Source organism: Gymnoscopelus microlampas, assembly GCF_963454915.1.
Source record: "Gymnoscopelus microlampas genome assembly, chromosome: 11".
Lineage (NCBI taxonomy): Eukaryota > Metazoa > Chordata > Actinopteri > Myctophiformes > Myctophidae > Gymnoscopelus > Gymnoscopelus microlampas.
This window is the reverse complement of record NC_139948.1, coordinates 22,837,511-22,853,771: the sequence shown is the minus strand read 5'-3', so window position 1 is coordinate 22,853,771 and position 16,261 is coordinate 22,837,511. Positions and strand designations below refer to the sequence as shown.

The window sequence follows — 16,261 nt, the reverse complement described above, 5'->3', positions numbered from 1 at the left end:
GTTTGAACATGAGTTTATGCGTGTATGTCTGTGTTTTTGTCAATATGTGCCACATTGTTTGTTTGTGTGCTAATTACTGTGTGTGTGTGTGTGTGTGTGTGTGTGTGTGTGTGTGTGTGTGTGTGTGTGTGTGTGTGTGTGTGTGTGTGTGTGTGTGTGTTTGTAAATCACAATCAGGAGACGTAAAAAGGATTCATATACAAAACAGAAGCAGAAATAACTTTTGTAAATAACAATGGTGGATGTCTAACAGTTTTCTGTCTCCTCCCTTCGTGGTCCCAGAGCAGCGATGCGATTGGTCGGCACGGCGGGGGCGCGGCTCCGCAGGGCAGCGGAGGAGGAGGGGGAAAAGGAGGGCCCCCCTCCTCCCCCCCACATGAACCACCACCAGTATGCACACATGAAGAACAAGTTCTTCAATGAGCTCACACACCTGCCAAGTGAGTGCACACACGCATGCACACGCGCATGCACACGCGCACACACACACACGCACGCACACACACAAACAAACAAACACACACACAGTCACACTCGCATATCTGTATTACCTGTGAAGACATCAACAAGTATAGTGATTTTATGAATGCCATTTTTTGATTTTTAGCCATTTTTAACATAGTGTAGCTAAAGCTGAAAATAGCTGATCTACAAGTTCACAACACATTGCGCTGCAACGCGTTGAGAGCATGTAGATCGGCTATTTTCGTTGTGTGACACCCACGTGTAAATAAGTATAAATCAGGCATAACTCCAAATCTAACCTGTAAACATAACCTCTAAATATGTAATCTTATCCATAACCCCTACCTGAATCTTTTGCTAACTCAAAACAATCTTTTTTCTTCTTAAACGTAAAACAACTATTTCTCTTGTGAGGAATGTCTATTCCTCAAATTCTATACAACACAAGTACTAGTACACACACACACACACACACACACACACACACACACACACGCACACACACGCACACACACGCACGCACGCACACGCACAAACACACTCATTGAGTGAGAGTGACATCAAACGGATCAAGCTCCACCCCTTCACTCGCATACAATGGAAGTGAGCGGGACGCAACTCTTTCAGTCATGCACGTCTGACCGTAAACCTTGCTTGCAGGCATGTACCTGGCACAAGCACACATACTGTATACCGTCATGCACATTTGCGCTGACATACTCATAGACAGCACCTTTTTCATGAAATATCCATTTGTTCCGATACATAATGTTGTCATTTCATTGTCTTATTTGTTTCATCATTACCAACTTCCGTTGTCTCATTTCTTAATTTCCCCCATCATCTTGTCACCTGGCTTTTGCACTCATCAAGATCATAAACTCAGAAGTAAGTTCTTTTCATTCTATATCTCCCAAAGCCTCCACTTAAACCCTATGTTGTACGATGGTGTCGCCTGACGATTTGACACAACAAAAGCTTTAAGTGGTTAAAATAAGTTCTGTATTTGCAGCTTTAAATGACGTATTGTATGTGCGTCTCCCCCCAGTGCCCATGTGGGCTATAGGGGCCATCGTGGTGGTGGTCTTAGCCCTGGTGGCCTGCATGAGCTTCTGTATCTATAAGAAATGCATCAACAAGACCAAAAAACCCAAGAAGGTCCGCGAGAGGAAGGGAGGAAAAGGGCGCAGGAAGAAGAAGGACGGAGAGGAAGGTGACGAGAAAAAGGTGAACAAGGGCCAAGGAGAGGGAAGAAGAACATGGTTTGGTTAGAGATGCTACTGGTCTCACTTAAGCGTATTTATTTATATTTTAAACCAATTTGTTTTATCAATTGTTATGATTCAGGAAGGTGAGGAAGGGAAGGAGGAAGAAGAGAAGGAGCAGTTGGGCAAACTGGAGTTCTCCCTGGACTATAACTTCACTGACAACCAGGTGCCTCCACACACAAACGCACGCACGCACGCACGCACGCACGCACGCACGCGCACACACACACACACACATTTGAAATATGTATTTATGTCCACATAAACAGAAGTACAAAATGTACAAAGGACATAAACACTGCCAGTGCAGTCAGATAAAGGGAAAACAGCCAGTTACAAAGTGCATGTAAGGCAGAACAAAGGATGGCATACTTGTCGAACACAGCAGACAACAATCATGGGTAAAGGAAACAACGCCTCCTCCAAATTGAGCGGCTTCCTATAATAGCTGATATTGAGCAGTACCTTGCTAATTGTTTAGCCCTCCTTTTGGAGAGGCCGGCCATTTGAAGTCCCCTCACAACCAACCTGTGCACGTGTCCTAGACTACCAAAGATAAAAACCAAAAGTTTACATCTGTGGCCTAGCTGAGAGATGGTCTGCTCTAGCTGATGATATTTTAGCACTTTGGTTAGGAAGGCTTCCTCTAAGCTGTAATCAAAAGTACAACCGACCTCGAGTATGAACACCTCCCTATGGTTTTCATTAACAACAATGACATCACACACACACACACACACACACACACACACACACACACACACACACACACACACACACACACACACACACACACACACACACACACACACACACACACACACCATTAAAACACTCATCGTTGCCTCCTGATCCTGCTGTCTAACTTCTCTCTCTCTCTCCAGCTGGTAGTAGGTGTCCTCCAGGCAGAGAACCTGCCGGCCATGGACATCGGTGGTACCTCTGACCCCTACGTCAAAGTATACTTGCTGCCGGAGAAGAAGAAGAAGTTTGAGACCAAAATCCAACGCAAGAACCTCAGCCCTGTCTGGAATGAGAGCTTTGTTTTTAAGGTCTGTTCAGTTATGAGTTATGACTAATTGACGCTTATAACAATACTTGCATTTGTCATTACATCTTTACGTTCCTTGCTATCTACTTGTCTTATTGGTCTCTCTCTCTTTCTCTCACTCACACACTTTCTCTCTTTCTCTCTTTCTCTCTCTCTCTCTCTCTCTCTCTCTCTCTCTCTCTCTCTCTCTCTCTACAGATCCCCTACGCCGAGCTGGGAGGTAAGATTTTGGTGCTGCAGGTGTTCGACTTTGACCGTTTCGGTAAACACGATGTCATCGGTGAGATCAAGATCCCAATGAACAGCATCGACATGGCTCAGCCCATGCACGAATGGAGGGATCTGGATGGAGGAGAGAAGGAGGAGGTACTGTACGGAGAAGAGCTTTAAAGACATCACATATGGTCATAATGGCGATATAATTAACAATAGGCTCTATGCACAGCAACCATATTGGACAGAAATTGGGCCCCTTCCTTGCTTCCTTCACAGGTGTTACCAATGACACTAATGAAGGCTCTGTTCCATTTAGTGTAGCACAGTGGTTCTCAAACGTTTTAATTTCAAGGACCCCCATAACTCTGAGGGTGTACAAATGGAACCAAATGGGAGGGTCCATTTGGTTCCATTTGTACACTCTCAGAGTTCTCAAGGAACCATGAGGGTCCCTGGACCACACTTTGAGACCCACTAGTATTTCTAGTGAGCCAACATGCACGATATCAGCACCCTGACTCCTTTTGACCAGAATGGAACAGAGCCTTCATTAGTATCATTGGTAACACCTGTGAAGGAAGTAAAAAGAGGCCCAATTTTTCTACAAAATGGCTGCTGTGCATAGTGTAGAGCCTATAGATGATGTTCATCCGCACACAGTAATGATTATAGAGACACTGTTGGTCTGCTGCTCTGTTCTGAATCTAATTCAAGATGACGGCTGGATGGATCCTTAAAAACATTCTCGTTTTACTTAAAACTTAGAACTAAGTATGTATCTGAAAATATTTGAGGAGAGAAAGTAGTCAAGTAAAGTTATAAGTGTATATATATGCATAATATATACTTTGTTCTACAACCATGTTGCTGCATGTCAGCTACTTTGCATGTATCACTACTGTTAGCTATGACATCCAGTTGTATGTTGGTTACTTGTTCACATCATTTTATGAATGTTATTTAGTTCTATGTATGCTATTTGCTTGTCCACAGATGCTAGACTTTAACATTTACCCTATCATTTATTGATTGGGTTCATGCCATTTATTCTGATCTTGCACTTTATAAGTTGCTTGTGAATATCAGATTTTCAAGTGAAGTAATGCTTCTGTGTTTGTCTCTCATTCACTCTGTCTGTCTGTCTCTCCCTAACAGGTAGAGAAGTTAGGGGACATCTGTATTTCTCTGCGTTACGTTCCGACGGCTGGTAAACTGACCATCAACATAATGGAGGCCAAGAACCTCAAAAAGATGGATGTCGGAGGACTGTCAGGTTAGAACAAACGCACACACGAGCGCACGCACGCACGCACGCACGCACACACACACACACACGTGAGGTGAGGACCCAAAAGCAGGACAGCCAGGCAGGGAGTGACCAAAAACCCATGGTTGGGTATTTTAATATAAGTGAACAGAAAAGATATCACAAACACGACCTAAAATGAAGTGGCAACAAACAATAACCCGACAAGGACTGACTGGGGAACAAGACAAATATACACATGAGGGCTGATTACACATGATAAACAGCACACACACACACACACACACACACACACACACACACACACACACACACACACACACACACACACACTATCTTTAATTGTCATGCATATTCATTGCTTAATTTAATTTCTTCCGCTCTTTCTCTGTCTCTCTCCCTCCCTCTGCCCCTGTTCTCTTTCTTTCTATCTGTCTCTCTGTATCCAGATCCTTTTGTTAAGGTGGTGTTGCAGCACAACGGGAAGCGTCTTAAGAAGAAGAAGACAACCGTCAAGCCGAACACTCTGAACCCATACTTCAATGAGAGCTTCAGCTTCGAGATCCCCTTCTCCCAGATACAGGTAAACCCCAGCCAGCCAGGGGTCTGTTCTATAATCCCTTCCGTTCCTCGACCTTCCATACTTAATACCCCCGTAGTATGACCCTTGTGCGATGGCGTATAAATGAGTACCCTGTAGTATGACACTGTTGCTCGCCAAGAAGAACTAATCTACAAGCTAACAACTTACGACAATGCAGCATGTCTTGCAGATCAGTTCTTCTTGGCAAGTGACACCCTTGCGCAGTGGCGTATAAATTAAAGCTGCAATGATTCTCTCTTTCCCCATGCAGAAGGTGCAGGTGTTGATCACCGTGTACGACTACGACAAGCTGGGCAGTAACGACGCCATCGGCAAGTGTTGGATCGGCTTCGGCGCCTCGGGCGTCGGCCTGCGCCATTGGTCAGACATGCTGGCCAATCCAAGGCGTCCAGTGGCCCAGTGGCACATGCTGTGTCAGGAGGAGGAGGTGGATGCAGCCCTGAAGGCTCCTATCCGCTAAACACACACACACACACACACACACACACACACACACACACACACACACACACACACACACACACAGACAGCTGCGCAGCGACTTTTTTGTGTGTTTTCTTTTTTAATGTTCAATTAATTTTTTTCTCTCCTTAATTACAGTTCAATGTTAATCTCTGTTAACTGATTATTTTATTTCCTCCCTATGGAATAGCTTTAGTTGAATGTTGTTACAGATACCGTATCTGTCCTTGATGCTGAATTGAATGGAGAGCAGTCTGTGGTTAACCTCATGGTCTGTGATTGTAAATATCTTAATAGCTGGGAAAAAAATAAAATGGTCTAAAGAAAAACTCATTAATTTATTCTTACTGTTATTGACACGTGCACAGGCACTGTTTGTGTGTGTGTGTGTGTGTGTGTGTGTGTGTGTGTGTGTGCGTCTGTCCAATAACATGACTTGACTTGAGTGGGTTCGATTCCCACTCGAGTCAAGTGTCCCCGGTAACTTGGGGCAACGGATAAATCGAACCCACTCAAGTCAAGTCAAGTCATGTTATTGGACAGACGCTCTACCAGTCGAGCTATGCTGTTGGCTGAGAGTTACAGGTTTCCTGGTGGTTTTAACTTGTTTTCTAGAAGTTAGTCTGCAAAGGGAAGCATCACTAAGGATATCAGTCAATTTATCCGTTGCCCCAAGATACCGGGGACACTTGACTCGAGTGGGAATCTAACCCACTCAAGTCAAGTCAAGTCATGTTATTGGACAGACGCTCTACCAGTTGAGCTATGCTGTAGGCTGAGAGTTACAGGTTTCCTGGTGGTTTTAACTTGTTTTTCTAGAAGTTAGTCTGCAAAGGGAAACCTCACTAAGGATATCAGTCAATTTATCCGTTGCCCCAAGTTACCGGGGACACTTGACTCGAGTGGGAATCGAACCCACTCAAGTCAAGTCATGTTATTGGACAGACGCTCTACCAGTTGAGCTATGCTGTTGGCTGAGAGTTACAGGTTTCCTGGTGGTTTTAACTTGTTTTTCTATAAGTTATTCTGCAAAGGGAAGCATCACGAAGGATATCAGTCAATTTATCCGTTGCCCCAAGTTACCGGGGACACATGACTCGGAGTGGGAATCGAACCCACTCAAGGAAAGAATCATAGGAAAGACATCAATGGGACTTGAACTCATGGCCTCTGGATCATGAATACTGCGTCTCAACCCATTGAGCTAACAGATGGCTGACAAGTACAGCCTTCCTGGTAGTTTTCAGTTGATCTTCTGGAAGCCAGTCTGCAAAGGAAAGAATCATAGGAAAGACATCAATGGGATTTGAACTCATGGCCTCTGGATCATGTATACTGCGTCTCAACCCATTGAGCTAACAGTTGGATGACAAATATAGCCTTCCTGGTAGTTTTCAGTTGATCTTCTGGAAGCCAGTCTGCAAAGGAAAGAATCATAGGAAAGACATCAATGGGATTTGAACTCATGGCCTCTGGATCATGAATACTGCGTCTCAACCCATTGAGCTAACAGATGGCTGACAAGTACAGCCTTCCTGGTGCTTTGACTTGAACAACAAACAAGACAAATAACTTTAAAAAAAATGTGTTACAGCATAAATATAAATCTTTTTCATGGGGGGCCCTGACACTACATTGGGGTCCGCTGCCCAAATACATGTCAATTTGGGGGGTTGACAACAAAACGTTTCAGAACCACAGATTCCAAGGAAACAGCTGTAGGTGAATGGATAGAGTCACTGACTAGTGAGCCGCAGGTAACAGGTTCAAGCCTCAGCTACAGCAGCAAGTCAGGATGTCAAATCAAATAGGTATTATTAGGAGTGAAATGGTTGTGTTTCTTCACCCCAACTGCACATGACAGCAGTTTTATATCAGTTTACATGTACGTTATTTTCAGTGATGAAGACAAACCGCACAGACGTTCACTGTACTTTAGTACATTTTGTAAACTTATGACTCTGAGTAGAGTAAAATATCTATAAATCCTTAGTACATGTTATTATGTGCCCTATAGTAAAGTGAAGACAGTTCATCATTTACAACTGTCTGTTAATGTGACTTTCTCCTTACCTGTTGCAAACTACCTGGCTTTCATGAATGCAGATGCCAAACAATTACTAGAATTATCTTTCATGTTTAATATATGATTCGTAAGACATTCGTAAAGAGTGTGTTGACCATTTGCTAACGTTATCATGGGCCTTGTTGTAAAGTGAAGACTATGCATTATTATTTCATGTTTAACAGTAACATGTGACATCAAAAAGTGGCAAAAGTAACGTTATATAGTATACAAGTATACAACAATTTATTAAGATATAAAATGTAGCAACTCTTGGCCACAGCACACACACTGACATTTAAACAAAGAAATTAATCACAACAGAATCACAGAGTAGCAGCTTGGAGCCTCTGCAGTCACCACCTCCCAGTGCAAGTTAGCTTTAGCTGCTAAGCTAAACTGCTAAGCATGGAGGACATTACTAGCCTACACATCAAAACAAACATTGTGGATACAAACAGCCACCATCAAAATACCCCCTAGTCATAATGCTACTTCATGTGTGTAAGATTAGCCATTTTATGTTACCTCGATCACCTGCAACAAGACAGTTAAAACACATAAAACATGAATTAAACATATGTCTGTCCAGTCTGCAACTGCATCACTGTTCACTTCCTCCCTAGTAGGCTACTGCAGGTGTAATGCAGGTAATCAGTGTGTTGCCAGATTTCGCAAAAGAAACAAGCGGACAGGTCTATGAAAACAAGCCCAAAAGAAGCAACTAGGCTCAGGCTCATGATAACGTCTGCAAATGGTTTACATACTCTTTACGAATGTCTTACGCATCATTTGCTTAACATGAATGATAATTCTAGTAATTGTTTGGTGTCTGCATTCATGAAAGCCAGGTAGTTTGCAACAGGTAAGGAGAAAGTCCACATTAACAGACAGTCATAAATGATGAACTGTCTTCACTTTACTGTAGGGCACATAATAACATGTACAGAGGATTTATAGATACTTTAGGAATGTTTAACAAAGCATATGTTAAACATGAACAAGCTACCAATAGCTTGTATATATTATGTAACATCAGTTACAAATTATTTAATAATCATTTACAGATGTATTATACATGGCTTATTCATGAATAGTTACTAATACCTTTATAGATGATTTGTAACTGTAGTTATAAAGGTTTTAGTAATCATTTACGAATGTCAATAAACAGGTTGTTAATGATTTGTTAATAGTCTACAAACTGCTTATAAACGTTTATAAATGCTTTAGAATGGGTCGTTACAAATGATTTAATAATCTTTTACAGATGTATATAAATGGCTTATTCATGAATAGTTCACTACTTACTAATACTTTACAAATGATTTGTAACTGTAGTTATAAAGGTTTTAGTAATCATTTACGAATGTCAACAAACAGGTTGTTAATGATTTGTTAATAGTCTACAAACTACTTATAAACGTTTATAAATGCTTTATAACGGGTCATTATTGTAAAGTGCTACCCAATTTTTTTTTTCGTTTCGGTAGTGTCACTACCGAAACTGAAAAAAAATTATTAAGTCCAGAGCTCGATGAATGTTAGGGACCAAAAAAAAAGTCACTACCAATCAACTTTAAATTGCCTGAAACGTACTCCTAACAGGTTTTTGGGGGAACAATTTTTTTTTCGTTTCGGTAGTGACACCATTGTGTCACTACCGAAACGGAAAAAAAATTACTAAGTCCAGAGCTCGATGAATGTTAGGGACCAAAAAAAAAGTCACTACCAATCAACTTTAAATTGCCTGAAACGTACTCCTAACAGGTTTTTGGGGGAACATTTTTTTTTTCGTTTCGGTAGTGACACCATTGTGTCACTACCGAAACTGAAAAAAAATTACTAAGTCCAGAGCTCGATGAATGTTAGGGACAAAAAAAAAAGTCACTACCAATCAACTTTAAATTGCCTGAAACGTACTCCTAACAGGTTTTTGGGGGAACATTTTTTTTTTCGTTTCGGTAGTGTCACTACCGAAAGTGAAAAAAAATTACTAAGTCCAGAGCTCGATGAATTTTAGGGACAAAAAAAAAGTCACTACCAATCAACTTTAAATTGCCTGAAACGTACTCCTAACAGGTTTTTGGGGGAACAATTTTTTTTTCGTTTCGGTAGTGACACCATTGTGTCACTACCGAAACGGAAAAAAAATTACTAAGTCCAGAGCTCGATGAATGTTAGGGACCAAAAAAAAAGTCACTACCAATCAACTTTAAATTGCCTGAAACGTACTCCTAACACCTAACACCAATGTGAAAAGATGTAGTGTCAGGTAATAATAGTATAAGGTGTCCTGCGCCACTAGCCCTGTGACTAGTCCGCTGCGCCATTGGTACCGGCCAATTCTCACTGTTTTCGAGGCGGATTTAAACTAGTTCTTCTGGTACTCAGTCTTTAAAGGATGGTTTCAGGGTAGAGAGTGAGTGGGGTTCAAACCCACAATCTCTGGAACACGTTGGCAGTATTGGCATTGACTTAACCCACTGTGCTACCAGCTGCCTTGCTATAATGAAGGATCCAATTTTCAGTCATAAATGGGATAATAACTATAGTTGTCTGAGCTGTTTAGCTAACAGAGAGCATAGAATCAGGTAAAAACCTGTGAACAAAGAAACCTGTAAAACAATTACAGGACACAGTTTCTTACTGGCAAATTTAACATGTTCAGCTGTTATATTGTCCAGCCCACAGGCCTTATTATCACCAAGCTTCAGAATAGCTTCATGGACCTCACCAGGAGTGACAATCACATCATCATTGAAATCTACCTGATCCACTACAAACAGGTTACTTTTCACACAGTTAAACAGTTCAAAATACTGATTCTGCCATAACTGTGAGATTTGCTTCAGACCCACTCACACCATCTATGTTTGATAGGAGACATGTTTTGCAATTATTCATATTTTGTATCTCCTTCCAAAAGTCATTTACATTATTCTTATGCAACCTTCTTGCTAGAGAATCTGACCTCATAGTGTTTTCATTTCTTTTGATAAAGCGCATATTTAAAATCAGCATTAGTGCGTTTTTTCTTTTCAAACAGAGGTCCATGTCTACCTTTGCCTGACTCAGCCCACATTTTAAAAGCATTTCTAGCCTCTGCATGAAGCTCTTCAACATGGTCATTCCACCCTGGCTTAGCATTAAACACTTTTGCCCTGTGCTTATAGAGAGTCCTGCTGGAGATACACAGAGACTCCACAATAGCTTCATACAGGGAACATAATATATCAGTGTTGTGGGTTCTTGCAGTTCATATCCCGACACATGACCACATCTTTTGAAATTTCAATATTACCCAGTAAGGCATCAGAATGCCTGAAGTATTTATCCAGATATTTTTTGGTTAATTTAGACCAATCTATTTTCCCAGCACAATCTATTTTTGCTGTTATCCACAGGCAACACAGGTAAGTTGGCTGTTTTTAACACCACACGAAAGGGTATGTGGTCTGTGGTAGCCAAATCATAAACTATGTCTATTGTATCAATCGAGTCGTGAGCATCCACTGTACAGAGGCAGTGATCAAGCCAGGACGTTGTGTGCCAAGCCTTGCTGATATAGTAGGTACAACTATTCTCAGGTAGGTAAACCTTGCTAGATAAAATCAATCCACTGTCTGAACAGAAATCCATTAAATGTTTACCAAATAAAGATTTAGCATCAGTTACATCTGCATTCATGTCACGACCACATATATGCAGGTGGAAGGATTGTCCTGAATAAAAGACATAATGAATGCCAATCTACTGAGATATTCATCCTCATTTTGATAGCACTCATATGGTGTGTAAACATTCAAAATGATTATCTTTTTACCGTGACAGCACAGCTCTATCCCAATAGCCCAGTTAACTCCCAATCTAATGACATTAACCGACTCAACAAAGAGTAGTGCTTTCTCACTGTCAACAAACAGTATAGTGCATTCTCACACACACACGATTTTTCAAAAATAGTAGATATACAAGCTCGTAGCGTGCCGCACTACAAGCTTGTATATCTGCTATTTTTGAATAGCCAAAGTGTAAAATAATGCTTTTTAGCTCAAATCAAAAAATGACACAGATGCGTTCCAGGTCTTAATGGGTTAAAATGAATCTTATTACAACCCCTAATCTAAACACAAATTAAAACAAACAATAGTTTAAATAAAATCCTATATCCTCCTATAATTCTACAAAGCTCTGTGCGAAGCTCTGTGCGGTGAGGCCAACATCTCTTCTGCCCGGTTCTCCCCAGTCTAAATCCATCACCATGTGTCTCACACACACACACACACACACACACACACACACACACACACACACACACACACACAGAACACCAAAGCCCGTTTTTAGCTTTCCCCAAATGTCAGCCATTTATTAGCATTTTTATGTAAGAGAATATCGCATCAACCCTCAGTGAGAACCCCCGCATCAACCCTCCCAGTCTGAAACGACCCCTCCCGTCACCCCACTCCCCCCCCCCCTCCCTCCGTCATCAGCCGACAGACAGACAGACAAATTGACGATTCTCCCACAGTGATCCGGGCCACTGATGAAAGAGCCCAAAGAAGTGCTGCCCCCCCCCCCCCCCCACCCGATCTTGCTTTTCTCAAGAAAACAGAAAGAGGGTCATTGAAGCTACAATCATGCCAATACTTGACTATGGAGATATTTTATATATGCATGCCGCAGACAGCACTTTAAAACCCTTGGACGCAATCTATCACAGTGCACTCCGCTTTATTACAGGTGCAGGTTTCAGGACTCACTGTACATTGTACACCTCAGTAGGATGGTCTTCCCTGGCTCTTAGAAGTAAGCAACATGTCACCCTGTTTACATACAAGGCACTACTTGGCAAACTGCCTCTGTATTTGACAAAACTGTTAGAGCCCAATACCTCAAGTCATGGTACCAGATCTCAAGATAATAACATTTTGCTGAAGGTACCTACAACCACAACCAGTACTAAACTGGGAGATAGAGCCTTCAGTGTATATGCTCCATATATATGGAACAAATGTCAAGAAAAGCTGAAGTTAGATGCCCTTGTTTCTTATGCTATTTTTAAAAGATTTTTAGCTGACCTTATGTTGGAAGAAGATCTATGCACCTGCTTTGTGTAATATATGGTTTTAATATATAACTTTTGCAACCTTTTTTATTTTTATATGTACATTGTGTCCTTGTCATATCTGTAAAACCACTGTAAATGTATTTTTGTACACAGGGCACCATTGAAAAAGAGACCCTGGTCTCAATGGATTTCCCTGAAATAAAGGTTTCAATCAATCAATCAATCTAAAATGTCTTTAAGTGCAAAAATACACATATCAGTGCCATGCTTACGTTTGAAGCCAAATTGGTTGTCAATAGACTTGATGTACTTCTCAAGTCCACTCAGAATAATTGTCTCCATAATTTTGGACAGCACGCTGGCTAGGGCTATAGGCATAGTTGTCTGAGCTTTATAGCTAACAGAGAGCATAGAATCAGGTAAAAACCTGTGAACAAAGAAACCTGTAAAACAATTACAGGACACAGTTTCTTACTGGCAAATTTAACATGTTCAGCTGTTATATTGTCCAGCCCACAGGCCTTATTATCACCAAGCTTCAGAATAGCTTCATGGACCTCACCAGGAGTGACAATCACATCATCATTGAAATCTACCTGATCCACTACAAACAGGTTACTTTTCACACAGTTAAACAGTTCAAAATACTGATTCTGCCATAACTGTGAGATTTGCTTCAGACCCACTCACACCATCTATGTTTGATAGGAGACATGTTTTGCAATTATTCATATTTTGTATCTCCTTCCAGAAGTCATTTACATTATTCTTATGCAACCTTCTTGCTAGAGAATCTGACCTCATAGTGTTTTCATTTCTTTTGATAAAGCGCATATTTAAAATCAGCATTAGTGCGTTTTTTCTTTTCAAACAGAGGTCCATGTCTACCTTTGCCTGACTCAGCCCACATTTTAAAAGCATTTCTAGCCTCTGCATGAAGCTCTTCAACATGGTCATTCCACCCTGGCTTAGCATTAAACACTTTTGCCCTGTGCTTATAGAGAGTCCTGCTGGAGATACACAGAGACTCCACAATAGCTTCATACAGGGAACATAATATATCAGTGTTGTGGGTTCTTGCAGTTCATATCCCGACACATGACCACATCTTTTGAAATTTCAATATTACCCAGTAAGGCATCAGAATGCCTGAAGTATTTATCCAGATATTTTTTGGTTAATTTAGACCAATCTATTTTCCCAGCACAATCTATTTTTGCTGTTATCCACAGGCAACACAGGTAAGTTGGCTGTTTTTAACACCACACGAAAGGGTATGTGGTCTGTGGTAGCCAAATCATAAACTATGTCTATTGTATCAATCGAGTCGTGAGCATCCACTGTACAGAGGCAGTGATCAAGCCAGGACGTTGTGTGCCAAGCCTTGCTGATATAGTAGGTACAACTATTCTCAGGTAGACAAACCTTGCTAGATAAAATCAATCCACTGTCTGAACAGAAATCCATTAAATGTTTACCAAATAAAGATTTAGCATCAGTTACATCTGCATTCATGTCACGACCACATATATGCAGGTGGAAGGATTGTCCTGAATAAAAGACATAATGAATGCCAATCTACTGAGATATTCATCCTCATTTTGATAGCACTCATATGGTGTGTAAACATTCAAAATGATTATCTTTTTACCGTGACAGCACAGCTCTATCCCAATAGCCCAGTTAACTCCCAATCTAATGACATTAACCGACTCAACAAAGAGTAGTGCTTTCTCACTGTCAACAAACAGTATAGTGCATTCTCACACACACACGATTTTTCAAAAATAGTAGATATACAAGCTCGTAGCGTGGCACTCGGTGCCGCACTACAAGCTTGTATATCTGCTATTTTTGAATAGCCAAAGTGTAAAATAATGCTTTTTAGCTCAAATCAAAAAATGACACAGATGCGTTCCAGGTCTTAATGGGTTAAAATGAATCTTATTACAACCCCTAATCTAAACACAAATTAAAACAAACAATAGTTTAAATAAAATCCTATATCCTCCTATAATTCTACAAAGCTCTGTGCGAAGCTCTGTGCGGTGAGGCCAACATCTCTTCTGCCCGGTTCTCCTCAGTGGCTGGAGCAATTGCTCTGCATTTGCACACAGCCATTGACCATCACCATGTGTCACACACACACACACACACACACACACACACACACACACACAGAACACCAAAGCCCGTTTTTAGCTTTCCCCAAATGTCAGCCATTTATTAGCATTTTTATGTAAGAGAATATCGCATCAACCCTCAGTGAGAACCCCCGCATCAACCCTCCCAGTCTGAAACGACCCCTCCCGTCACCCCACTCCCCCCCCCCCCTCCCTCCGATATCAGCCGACAGACAGACAGACAAATTGACGATTCTCCCACAGTGATCCGGGCCACTGATGAAAGAGCCCAAAGAAGTGCTGCCCCCCCGCCCCCCCCCCACCCGATCTTGCTTTTCTCAAGAAAACAGAAAGAGGGTCATTCAAGCTACAATCATGCCAATACTTGACTATGGAGATATTTTATATATGCATGCCGCAGACAGCACTTTAAAACCCTTGGACGCAATCTATCACAGTGCACTCCGCTTTATTACAGGTGCAGGTTTCAGGACTCACTGTACATTGTACACCTCAGTAGGATGGTCTTCCCTGGCTCTTAGAAGTAAGCAACATGTCACCCTGTTTACATACAAGGCACTACTTGGCAAACTGCCTCTGTATTTGACAAAACTGTTAGAGCCCAATACCTCAAGTCATGGTACCAGATCTCAAGATAATAACATTTTGCTGAAGGTACCTACAACCACAACCAGTACTAAACTGGGAGATAGAGCCTTCAGTGTATATGCTCCATATATATGGAACAAATGTCAAGAAAAGCTGAAGTTAGATGCCCTTGTTTCTTATGCTATTTTTAAAAGATTTTTAGCTGACCTTATGTTGGAAGAAGATCTATGCACCTGCTTCGTGTAATATATGGTTTTAATATATAACTTTTGCAACCTTTTTTATTTTTATATGTACATTGTGTCCTTGTCATATCTGTAAAACCACTGTAAATGTATTTTTGTACACAGGGCACCATTGAAAAAGAGACCCTGGTCTCAATGGATTTCCCTGAAATAAAGGTTTCAATCAATCAATCAATCTAAAATGTCTTTAAGTGCAAAAATACACATATCAGTGCCATGCTTACGTTTGAAGCCGAATTGGTTGTCAATAGACTTGATGTACTTCTCAAGTCCACTCAGAATAATTGTCTCCATAATTTTGGACAGCACGCTGGCTAGGGCTATAGGCCTATAGTTGTCTGAGCTTTATAGCTAACAGAGAGCATAGAATCAGGTAAAAAACCTGTGAACAAAGAAACCTGTAAAACAATTACAGGACACAGTTTCTTACTGGCAAATTTAACATGTTCAGCTGTTATATTGTCCAGCCCACAGGCCTTATTATCACCAAGCTTCAGAATAGCTTCATGGACCTCACCAGGAGTGACAATCACATCATCATTGAAATCTACCTGATCCACTACAAACAGGTTACTTTTCACACAGTTAAACAGTTCAAAATACTGATTCTGCCATAACTGTGAGATTTGCTTCAGACCCACTCACACCATCTATGTTTGATAGGAGACATGTTTTGCAATTATTCATATTTTGTATCTCCTTCCAGAAGTCATTTACATTATTCTTATGCAACTTTCTTGCTAGAGAATCTGACCTCATAGTGTTTTCATTTCTTTTGATAAAGCGCATATTTAAAATCAGCATTAGTGCGT

At 41.1% G+C, this 16,261-nt stretch overlaps 1 protein-coding gene across 1 annotated transcript; it reads left to right on the top strand.

Annotated features, from left to right (window-relative positions):
* Positions 1 to 289: 289 nt before the first annotated feature.
* On the top strand, positions 290 to 5,331 carry syt5a (synaptotagmin Va; the record flags this gene model as incomplete). The annotated part of the gene is made up of 9 exons (XM_084072464.1): positions 290 to 440; positions 1,339 to 1,353; positions 1,514 to 1,692; positions 1,813 to 1,899; positions 2,618 to 2,785; positions 2,983 to 3,150; positions 4,156 to 4,273; positions 4,717 to 4,850; positions 5,122 to 5,331. 9 exons carry the CDS (start codon positions 290 to 292, stop codon positions 5,329 to 5,331), a joined length of 1,230 nt encoding a protein of 409 aa, XP_083928590.1.
* Positions 5,332 to 16,261: the final 10,930 nt, after the last annotated feature.